The following is a 21,797-nucleotide window of genomic DNA, read 5'->3' as shown; positions in this document are numbered from 1 at the left end:
CCACCCTATCCCCAAAACCCCGCGCATTTACCCTAGCTACTCCTAACACTAAGGGGCAATTTAGCACAGCCAATCTACCTAACCTTTCGGACTGCAGGAGGAAACTCACACAAAACACGGGGAGAATGTGCAAACTCCACACAGACAGTGACACAAGCCAGGAATCGAACCCGGGTCCTCTGGCGCTGTGAGACAGCAGTGCTAAAAAACCACTATACCATTGTGGCGACACTAGTCTCCGTCACAGCAGCAATAGTTCACTTCAACAAGTGTCTCTTTGTTTCCAATATGCGGTATCAAACGGTGAGTTAAAGGCAACAACAGTCCCAGTCCTCGGATTTGATGTGAAACGTGCTCGGTTCACCCCGCGTTATTTATGATATTTCTGAGAGAGAATTACGCCTCACATCTTGCTCCCTGGTTCATCTTGCTCCCTGGTTCCTGTCCCCTCTATTAGCGGCGCATAGCGGCTAAATGAAGTGCCCCTGATATGTGACTAACCTGTAACACATTTTCTTCACACACAAGATCAAGAACACACTTGTATTGTAGAGGCAATTCTTTGATTTCGCGCAACCCCCCCGTCGCTTTTCCAAACTGGAAAATTGCTGAACACGCTGTGTGAGGTTAAATTAAATGGACAAAAAAATAATAATGTGCGGCGCGAATGGAATTTCCAATATTGGTTAGTGAGGGGGAGAGGTAGAAATGCGAATTGATAAAGACTTGGGAAGGGGAATTAATGTAAACACGCACTTCAACACATTCAGTAATCCCGCTACACCTTAACTCGCTGAGGAAACCAAAAGGAGGATTCCTCTCAGTGAAGTTATTTACTGTAAAAACAAGCAGAGGTTTGGTATGAAATTCTTGTGAGAGGGTGCTCATGCCTGTGATGTCATGTGGCTGGATGTGAGAGAGAGAGAGAGTTAGTGAAGGAGTCACAGAGAGAGAGAGAGGGAGAGAGCAACAAGCAGGCAGAATGGCATCTATCGGAGACTTCGACCCGCTTCAGGCCATCGTCCCCGCCACCAAGATCGAGATCACCGTGTCCTGCAGGTGGGTGAGGGAGGGAGGGAGTGGGTGAGGGAGGGAGGGAATGAAGGAATGAGGGAGAGAATGGAATGAAGGAGTGAGAGAGGGAGTGAAGAAATGAGGGAGTGGAATGAAGGAATGTGGGGGGGAATGGAATGAGTGAGGGAAGGAGTGGATGAGAGAGGGAATGTGTGAGGGAGAGAGTGGAATGAGGGATTGAGTGTGTGAGGGAGGGATTGAGTGTGTGAGGGAGGGAGGGAGTGTGTGAGGGAGGGAGGGAGTGTGTGTGAGGGAGTGAAATGAGGGAGGGAGTGGATGAGGGAGAAAGAGGGAGTGAGTTGTAAATGAGTGAGGAGTGTATGAGGGAGGGAGTGTGTGAGGGAGTGAAATGAGGGAGGGAGTGGATGAGAGAGGGACTGTGTGTAAATGAGTGAGGGAGTGAGTGTGTGTGAGGGAGTGAAATGAGGATGAGAGAGGGACTGTGTGTATATGGAGTGAGGGAGTGTGTGAGGGAGTGAGTGTGTGTGAGGGAGTGAAATGAGGGTAGGGAGTGGATGAGAGAGGGACTGTGTGTAAATGAGTGAGGGAGTGAGTGTGTGTGAGGGAGTGAAATGAGGGAGGGAGTGGATGAGAGAGAGGGAGTGAGTGTGTAAATGAGTGAGGGCGTCTGTGTGAGGGAGAGAGTGTGTGAGGAGGGAATGAGTGTGTGTGTGAGGGAGTGAAATGAAGGAGGAGTGGGTGAGGGAGGGAGGGAGGGAGTGTGTGAGGGAGTGTGTGAGGGAGTATGGAGATGGTCAGCGGGCGGGAAGCGGCTGCCAACAGCCTCCCAGCCTCGGGCGAGCAAAGTTGTAAAGCTCACCCGTCTCGCTTTTTCAAATCACATTTTCCCCAGAACAACAGGAGAGGCGACGATCGGAATAAATATTTTTTAAGAAATTGTACTCAACTTTGTGACGGATTCGATTAAAACCCCTGTCGGGGCGATGGGTCAGGTTTCAGTTTGCTGAGGTTTATTTTCAGATGTTTAAGCTGAGTGGGTTTGAACGTGTGTTTCCAAAGGGGGCTCCCGCCGGGGGTGTCCAGCAGTGCCGCCGGTGCCGTCCCGCTCAGCCTTGTTGACTTTTATTTGTGTCTCAGGCACCACAACAACACTATCTCCCCCGCTCAGTGGGTCCACCCAAAACTCCTTTTTAAAATAATACTGCAAATTCTGCTCACCCACTGGAATCACCCCCCCCCCCCCATCCTCCCGCCTCATACTTAACTCCTCAGTGTGACCCCCAAATTAGTAACCGAGTTTCTTTCTAAAATTGCAACCTGTTTGTATCACTGAGAAAGAGAGGGCCACTCCAGTGATGTAAATATTGGCTAACACAATGTGGCAAGGTGGCAAGTACTAGCTTGTGGACTGGGTACCATGGGCGGTAAATTCCATCATATAGAATGGTGAGTGTGTCATTAATTAGCAAGAGACAGTCAGTGCTGGCATGTGGATACTGGGTACATACCAGCAGCAGGCAGTAAATGCCACACGTGGAGTGGGCACATGTCACCACCAGATGGTGGTAAATACCAGCACACCGAGGTTGATGTGTCTCACCATGATCGTGAGAGGGGCCATTGAGACCCGGTGAAAGGGCTTTATGCACAAGGAGGTGGCGAATGCCAATTTATGGATTGATTACCTGAAAGTGATGTTTTCTTATCCAGTACTGGTCACTTTTTATTGTCAGGGAATTGTAAACCCGCGCACTTGAATTGGATGCAACTCACTTTGAGCATGTGATAAATGTGGCTGTGCACATGTAGAATCCTAGAATCCAGAAGGAGGCCATTCAGCCCATCACACCTGTTCCGAAAACAATCCGACCCAGGTCCTAATCCCGTAACCCCATGTATTTACCCTGCTAATCCTCCTGACACAAAGGGGCATTTTTTTTGGCAAAGTCAATCCACCTAACCTGCACATCTCTGAACTGTGGGAGGAAACCGGAGCACCCGGGGGAGACCCACGCAGACATGGGGAGAATGTGCAAACTCAGCACAGACAGTGACCCGAGGCCAGAATCAAACCTGGGTCCCTGGCGCTATGAGGCAGCTGTGCTGCCCCTTGTAGCAATGAAGTGGTAAAAATAAACTGAGTACATCTCATCAAGGCAATGAACTGAATGAAGTGGAATGTGGAGAGGACAGATTTCACAGCAAATAGGGTAACTGCCAGAGATGGTAAATAGTGTTACATGAAATCTATATATTTTACCATGAGGAAGCTGTAATTCACAGCAAGGAGGCACACAATATTGCAAACGGCATACACCGCACTAAGGGGACTTAAATACTGACACAGGAGACAATAGAACAATTAGTAAAGAGGCAATTAATGCAGGAATAGTGGATATACTTTACAACTTGCATGTGGTAAATGACAATAGTTAGATAACATTTTCATGTGATCACACAAGTCGGATTCAGTTCAACAAAACTATGCAGTAAGGGCAGGTAGTAAATACCTGCAGGCAAGCAGTGTACAGTTCATTGACTTAGCTAGGTGAAAATAAAACTGACTATGAGAAAAATGCAGGCATGAAACTCTGAGCTAGTTTGGGAGGTGAGGAGATTATTGTTTCATTGGTTCTAGGTTTGCAAAAGTTTCCTCCATTTCAGATGAAGTGGCCAAGTTGCTTTGGTGTTGGTGCTACCCCCTCCCTCCATATTCTATCCTGTTCTTACCCCTGCCATGTGAGTCAAACAAACAGCAATGAGGCACTCTGTCAGGGCAGACAAACAGTAGCATGTAAGCTTTGATATGCAGCATTACTGGTTTTCATTCGTTGGTGTGTGAATGGTCATGCCATTGTGAGGGAAAGTATTGCAGGGAAAGTCTATGATTGGTTCCTAATTGCTGCCATCGTGTCACTTTGGCACGTAAATGATGCCTGATTGCCTCCAGCTGTGAATCTGATTGCCAACTTTAATTCCATATAGCAGCCAGAATCCTATTTTGTAAAATTATTATTGTTTTGTATAGAAATAAATCTTATCTCCATTCACCAGGATTGTACTAGAAATGTGTGACATTATAGCTGGACGCACCCAGTGTCAGAGTGCACATGACTCCCTTCGAAGGCTCAGAATCCTGGCTGTCACAATACCGAAAGGATGGAATGTTTTGAAAAAAATAGGCATTTTCTTAGGCAACAATAACTCACACGTCATGTGGGGGCTGGACAGAGTAGATAGGGAGAAACTGTATCCCCATCGTAAAAGGATCAAGAACGAGAGGGCACAAATTTAAAGCAATTTGCAAAAGAAGCAAACGCGATGTGAGAAAAAAACTTTTTCACATAACGAATGTTTGGAGTCTGGAATGCACAGCCTGGACGTGTCGAGGGGATAGGATCAACTCAGGCATTCAAGAGGACGTTAGATGATTACTTGCATTGAAGCAACGTGCAGGGGCTTGACGAAAGGCAAGGAGAATGGCAGTAAACCATGAGAGCCGGTGCAGACATGATGGGCCAAATGGCCCCCTGTGCAGTAACAGTTCTGCGATTTGTATTTAAAGCCTGCTTTTGTTGGTGTCACATTCAGCTAAAGCATACAAACCTGGTTCTGTATTTAACCAACATTTTCTTTCTAAATGTTGCTTCAAAATTTGTTTCCTTCGTGTCTCAGGGATAAAATTCAGGTTTCCGTGCAAAAATTATACCCTGGGTTATAATTTATTTTAAAACGGCCCCTTAAGCACGGTATCAAATATCTAAACTGCACCATATCTTTAAGATGTGGGGATTTACAATGAGGACCAACAGTTATTAAATTGAAAAAAAAGGACACTAATTTGCATATTTTTTAACCAATTATCTTTAACATGATAATTAGTGTTGCTAAAAGGTTTTGCTTAAATAGGCATGTTTGAGTTCAGGACTTTTGCTCATGACCTGTACCAAATCAGAGTAATGGTATGGTCTTTCTAGAGTTTGCTGCCATCATTTTAACCATTTTCATTCTTGTGTATCCATGCACTGAGGACCCATCATGTCTGCACCAGGTCTCCAAACAAGTATTATAGCTTAGTGCTATTTTCCTGCCTTTTGCCCATTCTCCTGCACATTGTTTCTATTCAAGTAATCACCTAATGTCCTGGTCATTTGTTATGTAATACACAAGTTAAACTATGGAAACATTTCAAAGTTGAAAGTTTTATTTGTCATATGAAATGTAATTTGCTGAATAAATCACTATTTGAGGATAGCAGCTTTTAATTTGTGACGGCACCTTCTAATTGGGGGGAAGGGGGCACAGGAAGGTGGCAGAGTAGGACGAAGCATATTGGGGAACTTTTCAGTTTCTCTGGGGTGGCGGTTGCATGAGATGTGTCTCTAATGGCGAAGGCACCCACCATGGGTAGGCATTAAGATGCGGGACTTCTCACTGCCCTGGCCTTCAATGGCGGGTTAAGTACTGGAGATCTTGATGGACATGGTCTTGGCACGAATCCTGGGATCTTGGCCGGTGGAATCTTGTGGTCTGCTTTCTCAGAAAGGTGAAAAATACAGGAAAAAGGAGTGCAGCAAACTTTACAACCTTGTTGGAATGCTTTGATTAGTTGCTTCCAGCTACATACAGAAGATGTTAAGATCAATCAACTACTTGCAAATGGCATGTTGGCCTTCATAGCGAGAGGATTTGAATATAGGGATAAAGAATTTCTGCTGCAACTGTATAGGGCATTGGTGAGGCCACACCTGGAGTATTGTATGCAGTTTTGGTGTCCTTATCTGAGGAAGGATGTCCTTGCTGTAGAGGGAATACAGCGAAGGTTTACCAGGCTGATTCTTGGGATAGGAGGAGAGATTAAGTTGGTTAGGATTATATTTACTGGAGTTTAGACGAGTGAGAGGGGATCTCATAAAAACTTACAAAATTCTAACAGGGTAGATTCAGAAAGAATGTTCCCAATGATGGGGGAAATCCAGAACTAGGGGTCATAATTTGAGGGTAAACTGAACTGAGATGAGGAGAAATTTCTTCACCCAGAGGGTGGTGAATGTGTGGAATTCACTACTAGCGCATGTAGTTGAGGCCAAAATGTTGTCTGATTTCGAGAAGAAATTAGATATAGCTCTTGGGGCTAAAAGGATCAAGGGATATGGGAGGAAGGGGGGATCTGGATATTGAATTCGATGATTAGCGATGATCAAGATGAACGGTGGAGGAGGCGTGAAGGGCCAAATCCTGCTTCTAGTTTCTATATTTCTATGCTAGTTTAGGATCAGTAGCTACCAGATCTAATGTGGGTGACTTTATTTGCATAATTGATTGCTTTTCACACATTAATTTCATTGAACCCCACCCAGCCCCCCATCCCCGTAGTTCCGTGCATTAAGCATGGCCAATCCACCTAACCTGCACGTCTTTTGACTGTGGGAGGAAACTGGAGCACCTGGAGGAAACCCATGCAGGCACGGGGAGAACATGCAGACTCCACACAGACCATGACCTACGGCTGGAATCAAACCTGGTCCCTGGAGCTGTGAGGCAACAGTACGAACCACTGTGCCACCTCTACCCTATATAGGTAGTGTGATGGAGGGTGTGTGATAGAAGTAGGGATGGATAATTCGTAATTGATGAAGAGGGGGAGAAGCTGCAGAGTGTTCTGCACATTTAAGAACGTAAGAACATAAGAAATAGGAGCAGGAGTAGGCCATCTAGCCCTTCGAGCCTGCCCCGCCATTCAATAAGATCATGGCTGATCTGTCGTGGCTCAGTTCCACATTCCCGCCCTCTCCCCATAACCCTTAATCCCCTCGCTTATCAAAAACCCATCAACCCGCTTCTTAAAAATATTTAGCGAGGCAGCCTCCACCACCTCAACGGGCAGAGAATTCCAGAGATTCACCACCCTCTGAGTGAAGAAGTTCTTCCTCAACTCCGTTCTAAACCGCGCCCCCTTTATCTTGAGGCTGTGCCCCCTAGTCCTACTGTCCTTTCTGAGTGGGAAGAGTCTCTCCACCTCTATCATATCCATCCCATTCATCATCATATATGTCTCAATGAGATCTCCCCTCATTCTTCTAAACTCTGAGTACAAGCCTAGTTTATTCAGCCTCTCCTCATAGCTCAACCCCCTCAACTCCGGCATCAGCCTAGTAAACCTCCTCTGCACTCCCTCCAAGGCCAAAATATCCTTGTGGAAGTACAGCGCCCAAAACTGCACACAGTACTCCAGCTGCAGTCTCACCAATGCCCTATACAGCCGCAGCAAGACCTCCCTACTTTTATATTCAATCCCCCTCGCTATGAAGGCCAGCATCCCATTAGCCTTCCTGACCACCTGCTGCACCTGCAAGCTGGGTTTTTGCGACTCATGCACAAGGACCCCGAGGTCCCTCTGCACCGTCTCCTGCTGCAGTTTTTCGCCACGTAAGTAATAATCCTTCCTACCATTATTCCTACCAAAGTGGACCACCTCGCACTTGCCAACATTAAATTCCATTTGCCAGTTCCTGGCCCATTCGCCCAGCCTATCTAGATCCTTCTGTAGACTCTCCACACCCTCCGCGCAATTTGCTGTTCCACCAATCTTGGTGTCATCAGCAAATTTCGACACCATACACTCAGTTCCCTCCTCCAGATCATCTATATAAATGGTAAATAGCTGAGGCCCCAGCACCGACCCCTGGGGCACTCCACTAGTCACCAACCGCCAATCCGAATAGCACCCATTGACCCCCACTCTCTGCCTCCTATTTGACAACCAATCCTCTATCCATGCTAACACCCTACCCCCAACTCCATGTCCCCTGACCTTCTGCAATAACCTCTTGTGAGGTACCTTGTCGAACGCCTTCTGAAAATCAAGAAAGACCACATCCACCGGCTCTCCTCTATCCACCGCCCTAGACACATCCTCATAGAACTCCAGTAAATTTGTCAGACACGACTTCCCCTTAACGAAACCGTGCTGCGTCTGCTCTATCAAGCAATTCCCCTCAAGATGCCTCGCTATTTCCTCCTTGATGACGGATTCTAACATTTTACCTACAACAGACATTAAACTAACCGGCCTATAATTCCCTGCCTTTAGCCTGGCACCCTTCTTAAACAATGGCGTAACATTAGCCGTTTTCCAATCTTCCGGCACTTCCCCGGAATCCAGCGACGTTTGGAAAATAACCACCAAGGCATCCACTATCATCTCTGCCATTTCTTTCAGAACCCTCGGATGCATTCCATCCGGTCCTGGGGACTTGTCCACAGTCAGTCCCTCCAGTCTGTCGAGCACCGCCTCTCTAGTAACAATAATGTTATTGAGACCCTCCAGTCCTACCACCTTTCCATCTCTAACACCTATATTTAATTTTGATTCAGGCTGTAGGGAACCTGAAGCAAGAACTTGGCACAAGTGTTTGCAGCCGCTTAAAACAGAGCAGGGCAACCCCTGTGTGTGGATGGATAGGGAGGAATGGTATCTATCTTCTTTCTATGTTGTGATGTTCCTTATGAGGTCAAACAGGAGAACGAGTTTATAAAGCCAAGTTGCTGGCCAGGTGAACCGCATGAGCGCACGTCAGAAATTCAGATGTGCAATGAACAACTTCTGTCAGACTTAATGTGGTCCAACTATTAGTGACAGCATGTACCTGAACTTCCAGTGGATGATGCCATTGGTTAATGTTCCTACCAGGGATATAACACTGCCAAGGTGAGCCTCTGTGATCATGGAATATGTCAAGCAGTTTTCAAATGCAGATATATATTCATTGTAAAGGTTTTAATATTCTGGGTATAACCCATGCATATTTATTGAGAAGTTATGATGTGGAGATGCCGGCATTGGACACTTGCCTTATGAAGGAGCAGCGCTCCGAAAGCAAGTGGCTTTTGCTACGAGATAAACTTGTTGGACTTTAACCTGGTGTTGTGAGACTTCTTACTGTATTTATTGAGAAGCCAGAGCTCATATTGAAGGATATCACTAAAAGCTGAAAAAGGTAGGAGAGAAACCGTGACAGATTGGGAAAAGTACCGCATATTAAAGCACAATATATATAAAATGTTTACATCTTATCCCAGGAAAGTAATGGAGCATGTTCTATTTTGAATCATGGTCTGCCAGGCTATTGCAGTGTGTAAGCAGGGTTAAGGTTGAACTACAAATAATAGTTCTCTGAAATATTCCTTGTACAGATTATAATACAAAGCCAGCGGTTAGCTAGCAATTCTCGTTCTTTGTCAACTCAACCCTGGGGGGTGGGGTATGGGGCTGTTTTGTTCCTTATTCCATTCCTTGCACAGCTGTCTTGAGTAAACTAGGGGTAACAGCGTAGGTGGAGCACTTGGCATCAATGATGTGGATTACAGTGTTATATTTGCTGAAGTATTTGCTTGATTATTTTTGAGGTGGGAGATGGGGAGACATTTAGTATTTTTTTTCTTGCAAGATTTAATTGGAAATTAAATAGATGGAAAGCGGGTTCATGACAGCTGGTTTTTGATGTGGTGAAATTCCTACAGTAATGAAGCAGTACTGTGGCAAATAGGATTTCACTGCACAAAGCAAGCAACCATTAAATACGTCCTGCTGTCTTATTCTTATTTTATCAGAAAGGAATAGCTATTTCCACAGGATTAGTTTTTCCCTGTCAAACAGATAAATTATGGAATGCATTTATTTACTCTTCTGTTTGTTGACAACAGTACTAAATTTTTCCACAAAGTAGTATGCAAACAATGAAAGAAATGTTTTAGAGGGCTGGATGTTAAAGTAAAAAATAAAGTTTATTTATTAGTCACAAGTAAGGCTTATATTAACACTGAAATGAAGTTACTGTCTCCCCTAGTTGCCACACTCCAGTGCCTGTTCAGGTCAATGCACCTAACAGCAGTGGAACTGAGCCGCGACAGATCAGCCATGATCTTATTGAATGGCGGGGCAGGCTCGAAGGGCTAGATGGCCTACTCCTGCTCCTATTTCTTATGTTCTTATGTTCTTATGTTATGTAAACCGGAGCACCCCGATGTTGAGGGAAAAATATTGGCTAGGACACCAACTTTAACTTTATTTATTGGTGTCACAAGTAGACTTACATTAACATTGCAATGAAAACACTGTAAAAATTCCCTAGTTGCCATGCTCTGGCACCTGTTCGGGTACACCAATGGAGAATTCAGCATGGCCAATACACCTAACCAGCACATCTTTCAGACTGTGGGAGGAAACTGGAGGAAACCCATGCAGACACGGGGGAGAACACACAGACTCCACACAGACAGTGACCCAAGCTGGGAATCGAACCCGGGTCCCTCACACTGTGAAGTAGAAGCGCTAACCTCTGTGCCACCGTGCCACCCTACTGTGTCACCGGTGTTTTTTCCTCTGCTGGTGCATTTTAAAAATACTTGCTTCGAGCTTCCTCGTGTTCTGGTGTTGAGTACGAGGGGCCTTGTTTCCATACGTCAGAGAGAGAGAAGCAGTGAAATAGCAGCTGCAAGTTTCCTGGGCTGGAACTGCTAATTTACTTTGGGTAAGTCAGACTGAGGGAGCAGCAGCTGCCAGGATCAACATGTACAGATGGAACAATGGAGTTCCTCACACAGATCTGTGCAGCTGAGAAGTGCTATTCAGAAGTCTATTCTGCCTATAAATAGCTAGACTTGCTTCTGACAGGGAAGGAAAATTGGCAAATCTTCACCTCAGCAACGCTCCCCTGCACCCCCCCCCCCCCCCCCCCCCCCCCGATTCCACCCCCCGCCGACCCACTGGGGGTTCTAAGGAGTAGTATTGCCTCTGATATGATGCAGGGAATGATGCAGCCCATTTAAAGCACAGTAAGGTCTCACAAACAGCAATGAACAAGTAATTAGATATTTTTCAAATGATGTTAAGGGATGAATATTGGCTAGGACACTGACTTTTAACTTTATTGGTGTTACAAGTAGACTTACATTAACACTGCAATGAAGCAATTGTGAAAAATCCCCTAGTCACCACACTCTGGCATCTGTCCGGGTACGCTGAGGAAGAATTTAGCATGGCCAATGCACCTAACCAGCACGTCTTTCAGACTCTGGAAGGAAACCGGAGCACCCAGACATGGAGAGAATGTACAGATAGTGACCCAAGCTGGAAATTGAACTCAGTCCCTGGTGCTATGAGGCAGCAGTGCTAACCACTGTGCCACAGTGCAACTCACTGCTCTTTTGCAAAATAGCACCACGGGAACTTTGTATTCACCTGAGAAACCAGGCAGAATCTTAGTTTGATATTTCATCTGAAAGAATGCCTCAGACAGCGCAGTACACCCTCAGTACTGCTCACAGCTGAGATTTTTGTACCACAGTCAGTGAGACTTGGGCCTGAATTTTCTGGCTGTTTCCACCAATGGGATCATAAGGTCCCATCGATCATGATCCTCCTCCCTGCAGCGATTTCATTGGCATTGCGGCTGACAAACAATGCAATACGCTGTAGACGTTGGTGGGACCAGGAGTCTTACTGCCAGAAAACACATCGCTACTGGTGGAAGGAAGGCAGAAAATCCCACTCCTGAACCCACAATCTCCTGATGCAAGTGTAAGGGTGCGATCCACTGAGTTCGAGCTGATACTTAACTGCTTAGGAGCTGGTTTAGCATTCCTCATACTCTTGTATCATATTATCATCAAAGAAGTGGAGTATCACTGGATGGAACAAAGAAGACTTGGGAAGCATTAGCTGCAAGAAATGTCACCATTAATGTATTTCACCACTTCTCTACATGGAACAAAATCTCCGTTTAACACCCTTTAGTTACTTTGCTCCCTCTTTCAGATAGAGGAATATTCCCTCAAATTATCACCAGTCTGATTAAATGACATTAACCGTCTTTGTCTGTCATGACTGCCAATTATCTTCGCCTGAGTGAAGATGGCAATATCACAGGGTGGCACAGTAGCGCAGTGATTAGCACTGCTGCTTCGCAGCTCCAGGGAGCTGGGTTCGATTCCTGGCTTGGGTCACTGTCTGTGTGGAGTTTGCACATTCTCCTCATGTCTGCGTGGGTTTCCTCCAGGTGCTCCGGCTTCCTCCCACAGTCCAAAGATGTGTGGGTTAGGTTGATTGGCCATGTTAAAATTTCCTCTTAGTGTCCTGAGATGCATAGGTTAGAGGGATTAGCGGGTAAAATATGTAGGGATATGGGGGAAGGGCCTGGGTGGGATTGTGGTCGGTGCAGACCCGATGGGTCAAAGGGCCTCTTTCTGCACTGTGGGGTTTCTATGATGATTCTATGATCACCCAAGTGTCTCTGTATGATTGCAATCTCCATGTCTAATGGTGGTGTTTGTACATCTTGTTTTAATACAATAAACCACAGCCAATCGACTATTTCTTAATATAGTGGTTCCCCTGAGTGCCTACTCATGCCATTTTATATCGATTCTCCTGACTGCTACTCTTGAATGCTGCATGAGACCCCAGATTACTCGTGGCATGATGGCACAAAGGTCAGCAGTGCTGCCTCACAGTGCCAGGGACCTGGGTTCGATTCCTGGCATGGGCCACTGTCTGCGCGGAGCCTGCATGTTCTCCCTGTGTCTGCGTGGGTTTCCGCCAGATGCTCTGGTTTCCTCCTACAGTCTGAAAGACGTGCTGGTTAGGTGTATTGACCCAAACTGGCGCCGGAGTGTGGTGACAAGGGGAATTTCACAATAACTTCATTGTAATGTAAGCCTTACTTGTGATGAATAAATTTACTTTCATACTTTACTGGAGGCGGTTGCCTGCTCTATATAATAGAATTTTGGGACTGAAGTGGCACTTCCCTCATGGAAGCTTGCTTATGACAGTGGAGCAGCTGCTGGCCGCTTCTCTGAAGTTAGTTCCCAGGAAGCCAGATCCTGCCTTTGATGCTGTATTCAAATGAATAGAGGCAGACACTGTTCCTTTTCGCACAAACTTGCTAACCCCAGCCTGATGCCAAAGAGTGCTGGCTGAATACACATTTTAAAGGCTGCACGGGGGGCGGTACCCATGTTATTCAGTTGCAAGCTCCCATTTCACTCAGTTCCGGGCCAATGATGGCATCACTTGGGAGTAGAAATAGACGGACTGTTGAAGCCCACATGGATCAGTGGAATTGAATCAGTGGATGCAAGTCCAAAGTTGTAACAGCGGTATAATTCAGTTCAAAGAAATTCCAGGCCGGCATTTATGGTGGGCCGAACTTTCATGAGTCTAAAACAATCATGTTGGAATTGTCAATGAAGTCACTGCTGAAACCAAACCCTCTGTGTTTAGAGTCATAGAGGTTTACAGCACGTCCATGCTGCCCAGCTTTTACCACTAAGCCAGTAACTAGTGGGGTGTCACAGGGATCAGTGCTGGGGCCCCAGCTATTCACAATATATATTAATGATTTGAATGAGGGAGCAAAATTTAACATCTCAAAGTTTGTAGATGATATCAAGTTGGATGGGAGGGTGAACTGTGACGCGATACAGAGATCCTTCAGAATGATCTGGACAGGTTGGGTGAGTGGGCAAATCAATGATAGTGCAGTATAATTTGGATAAATCTGAGGTTATTCGCTATGGAACAAAAACAAGAAGGCAGATTACTGCCTGAATGGCTGTAAACTGGGAGAGGGGAGTGCGTAGCTGGACCTGGGTGTCCTTGTGCACCAGTCACTGAGGGTAAACATGCTGGTGCAGCAGGCGATAAAGAAGGTAAATAGCATATTGGTCTGCATTGTGAGAAGTTTCGAGTACAGGAGCAGGGATGTGTTGTTACAATTATATAGGGCCCTGGTGAGGCTACACCTAGAGTATTGTGTGCAATTTTGATCTCCTGAGGAAGGATATTATTGTTCTCGGGAGAGGGCAGCGAAGGTTTACCAGGCTGATTCCGGGGATGGCAGGACTGATGCATGAGGAGAGATTGACTAGGTTAGGAGTGTTTTGCTGGAATTCAGACAAATGAGGGGGGAGCTCATAGAGACTTACAACATTCTAACAGGACTAGACAGGGTAGATGCATTGAGAATGTCCCCAATGGTGGGGGAGTCCAGAATCAGGGGTCACAGTCTGAGGGTAAAGGGTAGACCATTTATGACGAACATGAGGAGACATTTCTTCACCCAAAGAGTGGTGAGCCTATGGAATTCATTCCTACAGGAAATAGTTAATGCCAAAACACTGAATCTATTCAAGAGGTGGCTGGATATAGCACTTGGGGGAAAGGGATCAAAGGTAATGGGAGAAAGCAGGATTAGACTACTGAGTTGAACAATCAGCCATGATTGCGATGAATGGCAGAGCAGGTTCGAAGGGTAGAATGGCTTCTTCCTGATTCTATCTGCTATATTTCTATGTTTTACGCTATTTGATCCATATCCCTTTATACCCATCTTACCCATGTAATTGTCTAAATGCTTTTTAAATGACAAAATTGTACCTGACTCTACTCCTACCTCTGGCAGCTTGTTCCAGACACCCACCAATCTCTGAGTGAAAAAATTGCCCCTCTGCACATTTTTGTATCACTCCTCTCTCACAATAAACCTGTACCCTCTAGTTTTAGACTCGCCTGTTTTTGGGAAAAGATGCCGAACTTATCCATGCCTCTCATTATCTAGACCTCCATGAGTTCACCCCTAAGCCTCCTATGCTGCAGGGAAAGAAGTCCCAGTCTATCCAGCCACTCCTTATAACTCATTATTTGTAAATATACCAAGATACATTTAAATATAAAATGAGTTCCTAATAGAGAGATATGCTTCATGCGAACATCCAAATTTAGACAAAGAGCAGGCCACTCAGCCCTTCAAACCTATTCCACTTTTTGAAAAGATCATAGCTTCTACTTACTCATCTTCCTCCTATACCCTTTGACTCTCCTGTCAGTGAAGAATCTATCTAACTCAGTCTTTAAGAAGAAATTCAATGACTTAGCCTCCACAACTCTGGGAAAGCAAATTTCCACAGATTCCATGTAAACTATTGAAACCCTACAGTGCAGAAGGAGGCCATTTGGCCCATCAAATCTGCACTGACAATAATCCCACCCAGGCCCTATCCCTGAAACCCCATATAATCCCTCTAACACACACATCCCAGGACACGAGGGGAGAATTTAACATGGCTAGTCAACCTATTCTACGCATCTTTTGACTGTGGGAGGAAACCCACACAGACACGGGGAGAACATGCAAACTCCACACAGATAGTGACCCAAGCCAGGAATCGAACCCAGGTCCCTGGAGCTGTAAGGCAGCAGTGCTAACCACTGTGTCACCATGTCACCCAAAAATCAAGCTGGAGAATGTGGGCAATGATCCCACTACTTCTTGTAGACTTGTGAAGCACAGCAGGGTATTGCACAGGTGCTGAATTCCCATTTTTCAAAAGCATTTTAGAAGGATTTAGGGTTTAGAAGAGTGGGGAACACTCTCATTCTTAGTTTTTTCAGGTTTCAAGTTTGTGCTGCTTAGAGAGATGGAACATACCAAACACATTCTCATTGATTTCAACCATTTCAAAAAGGGTTTAGGTTTAGAGTTAGGATTAGGGCAACCACATTGTTCTTAGTTTTTCAGGTCTCCAGTCTTTTGCTGTTTCAAGGTTCATGTCTGTATGAGAGAAAATAAATTCTCCTCATCACTGTCTCAAATGGGAGACCCCTTTATTTTTAAACCGTGCCCCCTAGTTCTAGTCTCTACCACAAGGGGAAAATCCTCTCAGCATCCACCCTATCAAATCCCCTCAGGATCTTATACGTTTCAATAAATCATCTCTCAATCCTCTAACCTTCAATACAGGCCCAACCAATCAAACCTTTCATCATAAGATAACCCCTTCATTCCAAGGATGAATCTTTCTCTGTACTGCTTCAAATGCAAGTATGTTCCTTCTTAAATAAGGAGACCAGAACTGTACACAGCACTCCAGATGTGTATCGCCAAAGCTCAGTACAAGCGTACCAAAACTACCCTACATTTACATTCCATTCCCCTTGCAATAAATGACATTTGCCTTCCTGAACACTTACCGTACCTGACTATTAGCTTTTTGTGACTCCTGTACCAAGACATCCAAATCCCTTGCTACCATAGAGTTTTGTCATCTTTCACTATTTAAATAATATGTCACTTTCCTATTCTTCCTGCCAAACTGGAAAGTTCGCGATTTCCCACATTATACTCCAACTGCCATAATTTTGCTCACTCACTTAACCTATCTATATCCCATTCCATATTTCTTACAACTTACTCCTTTACTTATCTTTGTCGTGCTGGCAAATTTAGCAAACGTACATTCATTTCCTTCATCCAAGCCATTGATGCAGCTTGCAAATAGTTGAAGCCTCACCACTGATCCCTGTCGCACTCCACTCATTACATCCTGTCAACTTGAAAATTACACATTTATTCCTACTCTCTGTTTCCTGTTGGTGAACCAATCCTCTTTGCACATAAAAAGTTGCCCCTTGATTTGATTTGGATTTATTATTGTTACATGTACTGTATTAGTATACAGTGAAAGGTATTGTTTCTTGCGCACTATACAGACAAAGTATACTGTTCATAGAGAAGAAAGGGAGACCATGTGGAATGTAGTGTTACAGTCATAGCTAGGGTGTAGAGAAACATCAATTTAATGCGAGGTAGGTCCATTCAAAAGCCTGATGGCAGCAGGGAAGAAGCTGCTCTTGAGTCTATTGGTACGTGACCTCATTGAGATCTCAATGAGACGAGATCTCATTGAGACGTATAAGATGATGAATGGGATGGATAGGATAGAGGTGGAGAGACTCTTCCCGCTCAGAAAGGATAGTAGGACTAGGGGGCACAGCCTCAAGATAAAGGGGGGGCGGTTTAGAACGGAGTTGAGGAGGAACTTCTTCACTCAAAGGGTGGTGAATCTCTGGAATTCTCTGCCCGTTGAAGTGGTGGAGGCTGCCTCGCTAAATATTTTTAAGACGCGGGTTGATGGGTTTTTGATAAGAGAGGGGATTAAGGGTTATGGGGAGAGGGCGGGAATGTGGAACTGAGCCAAGACAGATCAGCCATGATCTTATTGAATGGCGGGGCAGGCTCGAAGGGCTAGTTGGCCTACTCCTGCTCCTATTTCTTATGTTCTTATGACCTCAGACCTGTGTATCTTTTTCCTGATGAAAAATGGTAGAAGAGAGAATGTCCGGAGTGCAAGGGGTCGTTAATTATGCTGGCTGCTTTTCCGAGGCAGCAGGAAATGTAGACAGTGTCAAAGGGTGGGAGGCTGGTTTGAGTGATGGACTGGGCTTTGTTCACATCCCTTTGTAATTTCTTGCGGGCTTGGGCAGAGCAGGAGCCATACCAAGCTGTGATACAACCAGAAAGAATGCTTTCTATGATGCATTTGTAAAAATTGGTGAGAATCATACTGGGCATACCAAATTTCCTTAGTCTTCTGAGAAAATAGAGGCATTGGTGGGCTTTCTTAACTATAGTGTGGGCATGGAGGGACCAGGACAGGTTGTTGGTGATCTGGACCTAAGAACTTGAAGCTCTCGACCATTTCTGCTTTGTCCCCATTGATGTAGACAGGATCATGTCCTCCATTGTGCTTCGTGAAGTCGATGACTATCTCCTTCATTTTGTTGACATTAAGGGAGAAATTATTGTCTTTGTGCTAGTTCACCGGATTCTCTATCTCTTTCATGTACTCCGTCTTGGCATTGTTGGATTTGACCCACTACTTTGGTGTCATCAGCAAACTTGAAAACCAAGTTGGAAGGGAATTTGGCCACGCAGTTTTAAGTGTATAAGGAGTATAGTAAGGGGCTGAGGCCACAGCCTTGTGGGGCACCAGTGTTGAAGATGATCATGGAGGGGATGTTGTTGTCTATCCTTGCTGATTGTGGTCTGTGGGTTTGGAAGTTCAGGGTCCAATCACAGAGGGAGGAGCCAAGCCCCAGACCACAGAGTTTGGAGATGTGTTTCATAGCAATAATGGTCTTGAAGGCTGAGCTGTAGTCGACAAATACGAATGTCTTTGTTATCCAGATGTTCCAGGGTTGACACCATGAGTTCTTATTTTGATGTGACATCTTAAATGCAATGACACCATCTACAGGTTCCCCTTTATCTGCATAGCTTGTTGCTTCCTCTAAAATCTCGAACAAATGAGTCAAACACAATTTCCCTTTCACAAAACCACACTGACCCAGTCGGATTGCATTAAGATTTTCCAATTGCCCTGCTATAACCTCCTTAATCAATGAATCCAGAATTTTCCCTATGACAGATGTTAAGTTAACTGGCCTAAAGTTTCCTGCTCTCTGTCTCTCTCCTTTCATGAGTAGAAGGGTTATATTGGTATTTTCCAATCTGATAGGATCCTTTCAGAATCTAGGGAAGTTTGGAAAATCAAAACCAATGCATCCGCTATCTCAGCAGCTACTTATTTTCAGATGCTAGTCAATCAAGACCTGTGGACTTGACAGCCTTTGGTGCTAATGATTTCTCAGTATCCTTTCCCTGGTGATTGCTTTAAGCCCCTTCTCCCATTTTCTCTTGATTTATAATTACATCTGGCATATTATTTGTCTTTCCTATGGTAAAGACAGATGCAAAATATCTGTTCACCGGATTTCTTTAGTTTCCATTATTAATTCCCCAGACTCGCCCTCTAGAAGACTAACACTCACTTTAGTTACTCTTTTATTTTTAAAATAACTTTGGAAACTTTTCCAATTTTTTTTATATTTCCAGCCATCTTTCTCTTATACTCTAATTTCTGCCTTCTTATTTCTTCAGTTATTCACAACTCTGTACGATGTTCTGACCTGCCACTAATCTTCACAGAATTGTAAGCCTTTTCTTTCAATTTGATATCATCTTTAGCTTCCTTATTTAGCCATGGATTGTGTGTCCTTCCTGTGGCATCTATCCTTCTCGCTGAATATATTCTCGCTGAATGTTATAAAATATCTCCTTAAATGTCTGCCACTGCACCTCTACTGACCTATCCCTTAAACTAGTTCCCCATTTCACTTTAGCTAGTTCGTCATTCTACCTTTAGTAATATCTTTATTTAAGTTTTAAGTACTAGTCTTAGACCCACTCTTTCCTTCAAGCTGAATGCCAAATTCAATCATGTTATGGTCTGCTCTACCTAAAGTGCCTTTGTTATGAGGTTATGAGTTAATCCTGCCTCTAACGTAAAAAGAGACAGGAAACAAAGGGAAAGGATTGGGAATATAAGGCATCCTATCAGCTATAATGGGTGGGATTTTCCAGCCTTGCTTGCCCTGAAACTGGAAAATCCCACCTGAGGCCAGCAGACCTTTCCATGGTCCGATCCTTGCCTGCTCTAATTCCCTGTGGTGGGCAGGATGGCAAAATTCATCCCAATGAGTTTGTTTCCAATAATTGTCACTATATCAAAATTCAATTGTAGTCTAAGACTTGCTGATCAAATCCTGATGACATGCATGAGTTAACAAAGTAAATTAATCTCACAGATGAGCTGCCAGGATTTAATATTTTCCAATTTCTACCACCAAGAACAGATGATGAAAGCAGCTTGTTTTCAAAGTGTATTCAATTTCATTGAAAGTTAAGATAGTGGAAAAAAAATAGGATTAGTACACACGTCTCCCCAAAGTAATCCCAGCCAGTGACTTTTAATGTCACCTTTGATGAAAATACTAGGAAAAGTCACGGTGAAGCAGCTTGTGAGATTTGAACCAACTTGTAAGATCAAAAACATTCGTGTGCTCCTGACTTGCTTTGGCCAGTCTTGTACTCTGAAGGAAGGAGAGAAATTTATGAGGAAGGTAAGTATTTTGTTACCCATGATTCATTTGATGTTTGACCCAGTTTTTGGTCACCTCCCGACGTGACTAGGTGTCAAAGTTTTGCCTGATCAGACTCTTGTGAAGCACCTTAAGATGTTTTCCTGTGCTAAGCTGCCAGATGAATGCCAGTTGTTGTTGTATTGTTTTGTATGATAAAAATGTTGATGGTGATGTATGAGGAGATACTTTTAGCCGTCTGTCACTGTGGGGGCAATGGTGTTCTGAGCTCAGTATCTCCTTCCCCACACCTACTGCTCATCTGACCACATCAGTGAAGTTGTGTTTGCAGTTACAGGACAGAGCTAGCAAGATATTGTTCAGTAGTGTGGTATGTCTGTGGTGCAGTTGTCCACTGCATAATTACGGAAAATACAGATGTATGCAGTGTGGAGTGCTGGATCTGCTTCCATGATTTATCGGTTGCAGCAATATTTGGAGGGGTGGTGGGTGGAGGGTACTTGGTGGTAGTTTCAAGCATCATGTGTCCCCTGGAGGAGTACTAAATGGTGAATCATCCTTACTCTCCCTTCACCTCTGGGATCTGGGTTCTGATTTTGCCAAGATTCATGCCAAGATTAGCGAAGATAGTGGCTTTGGGCTAGTAATGATCTGGGGGCACGGGTTCAAATCTCACCATGGCAGCGGGTGGAATGTGAATGCAATTAATTGATAATTCAACTAATTAAATATGGAATTGAAAGCTAGCCTCAGTAAACTAGTCTTAGGTCTGTGTAGAGTTTGCACGTTCTCCCCGTGTCTGTGTGGGTTTCCTCCCACAGTCCAAAGATGTGTGGGTTAGGTTGATTGGCTATACTAAGTTGCCCCTTAGTGTCAGGGGGATTAGTAGGATAAATATGAGGGGTTACGGGAATACGGCCTAGGTAGGATTGCATTCGGTGCAGATTAGATGGGTTGAATAGCCTCCTTCTGCACTGTAAGGATTCTATGATAGTGGTGACTGTGAAAATCTGGTTCATTAATGCCCTTTAGGAAGGAAATCTGCCGCCCTGACCTTTTCTAACCTGCACGTGACTCCAGACCCACAGCAATCTGACTGACTCTTAAAAACCCTCTGAAATGGCCTACCAAGCCATTCAGTTCAAGGACAGTGACATGGGCAACAAACACTGGCTTTGCCGGTGAGACCAAACCCACAAAACCATTTTAAAATTGATGATAGTTCCATGGTGGTTTGAAGGGTCATAAGTAAAAGTAAGTTGGGCTCTATCCCGCCCAATCCCAAATGGGTGTGAAGTGAAACCGCTCTCAATAATTCTGCACTAAAAGATTAAATTCTTCATTTCAAAATATAAAAAAAACCCAGTGTGATTTCACTAAAATTATAAACAGGAGAAATTTCATTCCTGAATTAGCTATCTTACACAGAACGCCAGTAGGAGAAGAGGGAACATTGACTTCTTTTTGCTGTATGGAATTGAGTTGTTAACTTAGCAATGAAGTGTGAGTGTATGATTCTATTACACTGAGCACCCAGAGAGATCTTTCCCCAAGGATGGTTTCATTGGTAAATGGAAAAATCTTCACACTGGCATGGCGATCGGATGCTGATGTTGCAAGAAGTTGACTGGGATAGAGCCTAGGTTGCATCTCCCAGTGTCTATCCCAAGCTGCAGCGTATTTGAGCATGCTTAATGGGTGGCATAATGGTTAGCACTGCTGCCTCACAGCGCCAGGGGCACATGTTCAATCCTGGCCTTGGGTAGCTGTCTGTGTGGAGTCAGTACGTTTTTTCCTTGGATGCTCTGGTTTCCTCACACAGTCCAAAGGTAACTGAATTAGCCATGCCAAATTGTCCCTTAGGGTCCCAAGATGTATAAGTTAGGAGGATTAGCAGGGTAAATAGGTGGGGTAAGGGGGATAGGGCCTGGGTGGGATGCTGTATCTGAGAGTCGATGCAGACTTGATAGGCCGAATG

At 44.6% G+C, this 21,797-nt stretch overlaps 1 protein-coding gene across 2 annotated transcripts in view; it reads left to right on the top strand.

Annotated features, from left to right (window-relative positions):
• Window positions 1–970: 970 nt before the first annotated feature.
• LOC145335908 (copine-9-like) overlaps window positions 971–21,797 on the top strand; it is a 374,645-nt gene continuing 353,818 nt past the window's right edge. For both annotated transcript variants that reach the window (XM_080181645.1, XM_080181652.1), the window contains exon 1: window positions 971–1,059. In XM_080181645.1, coding sequence (XP_080037771.1) covers window positions 983–1,059 — 77 coding nt within the window. In that variant the 5' untranslated portion in view covers window positions 971–982. The remainder of the gene's footprint in view (window positions 1,060–21,797) is intronic.

This window comes from Carcharhinus amblyrhynchos, chromosome 3 (assembly GCF_965287045.1).
Source record: "Carcharhinus amblyrhynchos chromosome 3, sCarAmb.v2.hapA, whole genome shotgun sequence".
Taxonomy (NCBI): Eukaryota; Metazoa; Chordata; class Chondrichthyes; order Carcharhiniformes; family Carcharhinidae; genus Carcharhinus; species Carcharhinus amblyrhynchos.
Note: the sequence above shows the minus strand (reverse complement) of the source record. Positions and strands in the feature narration are given on the sequence as shown.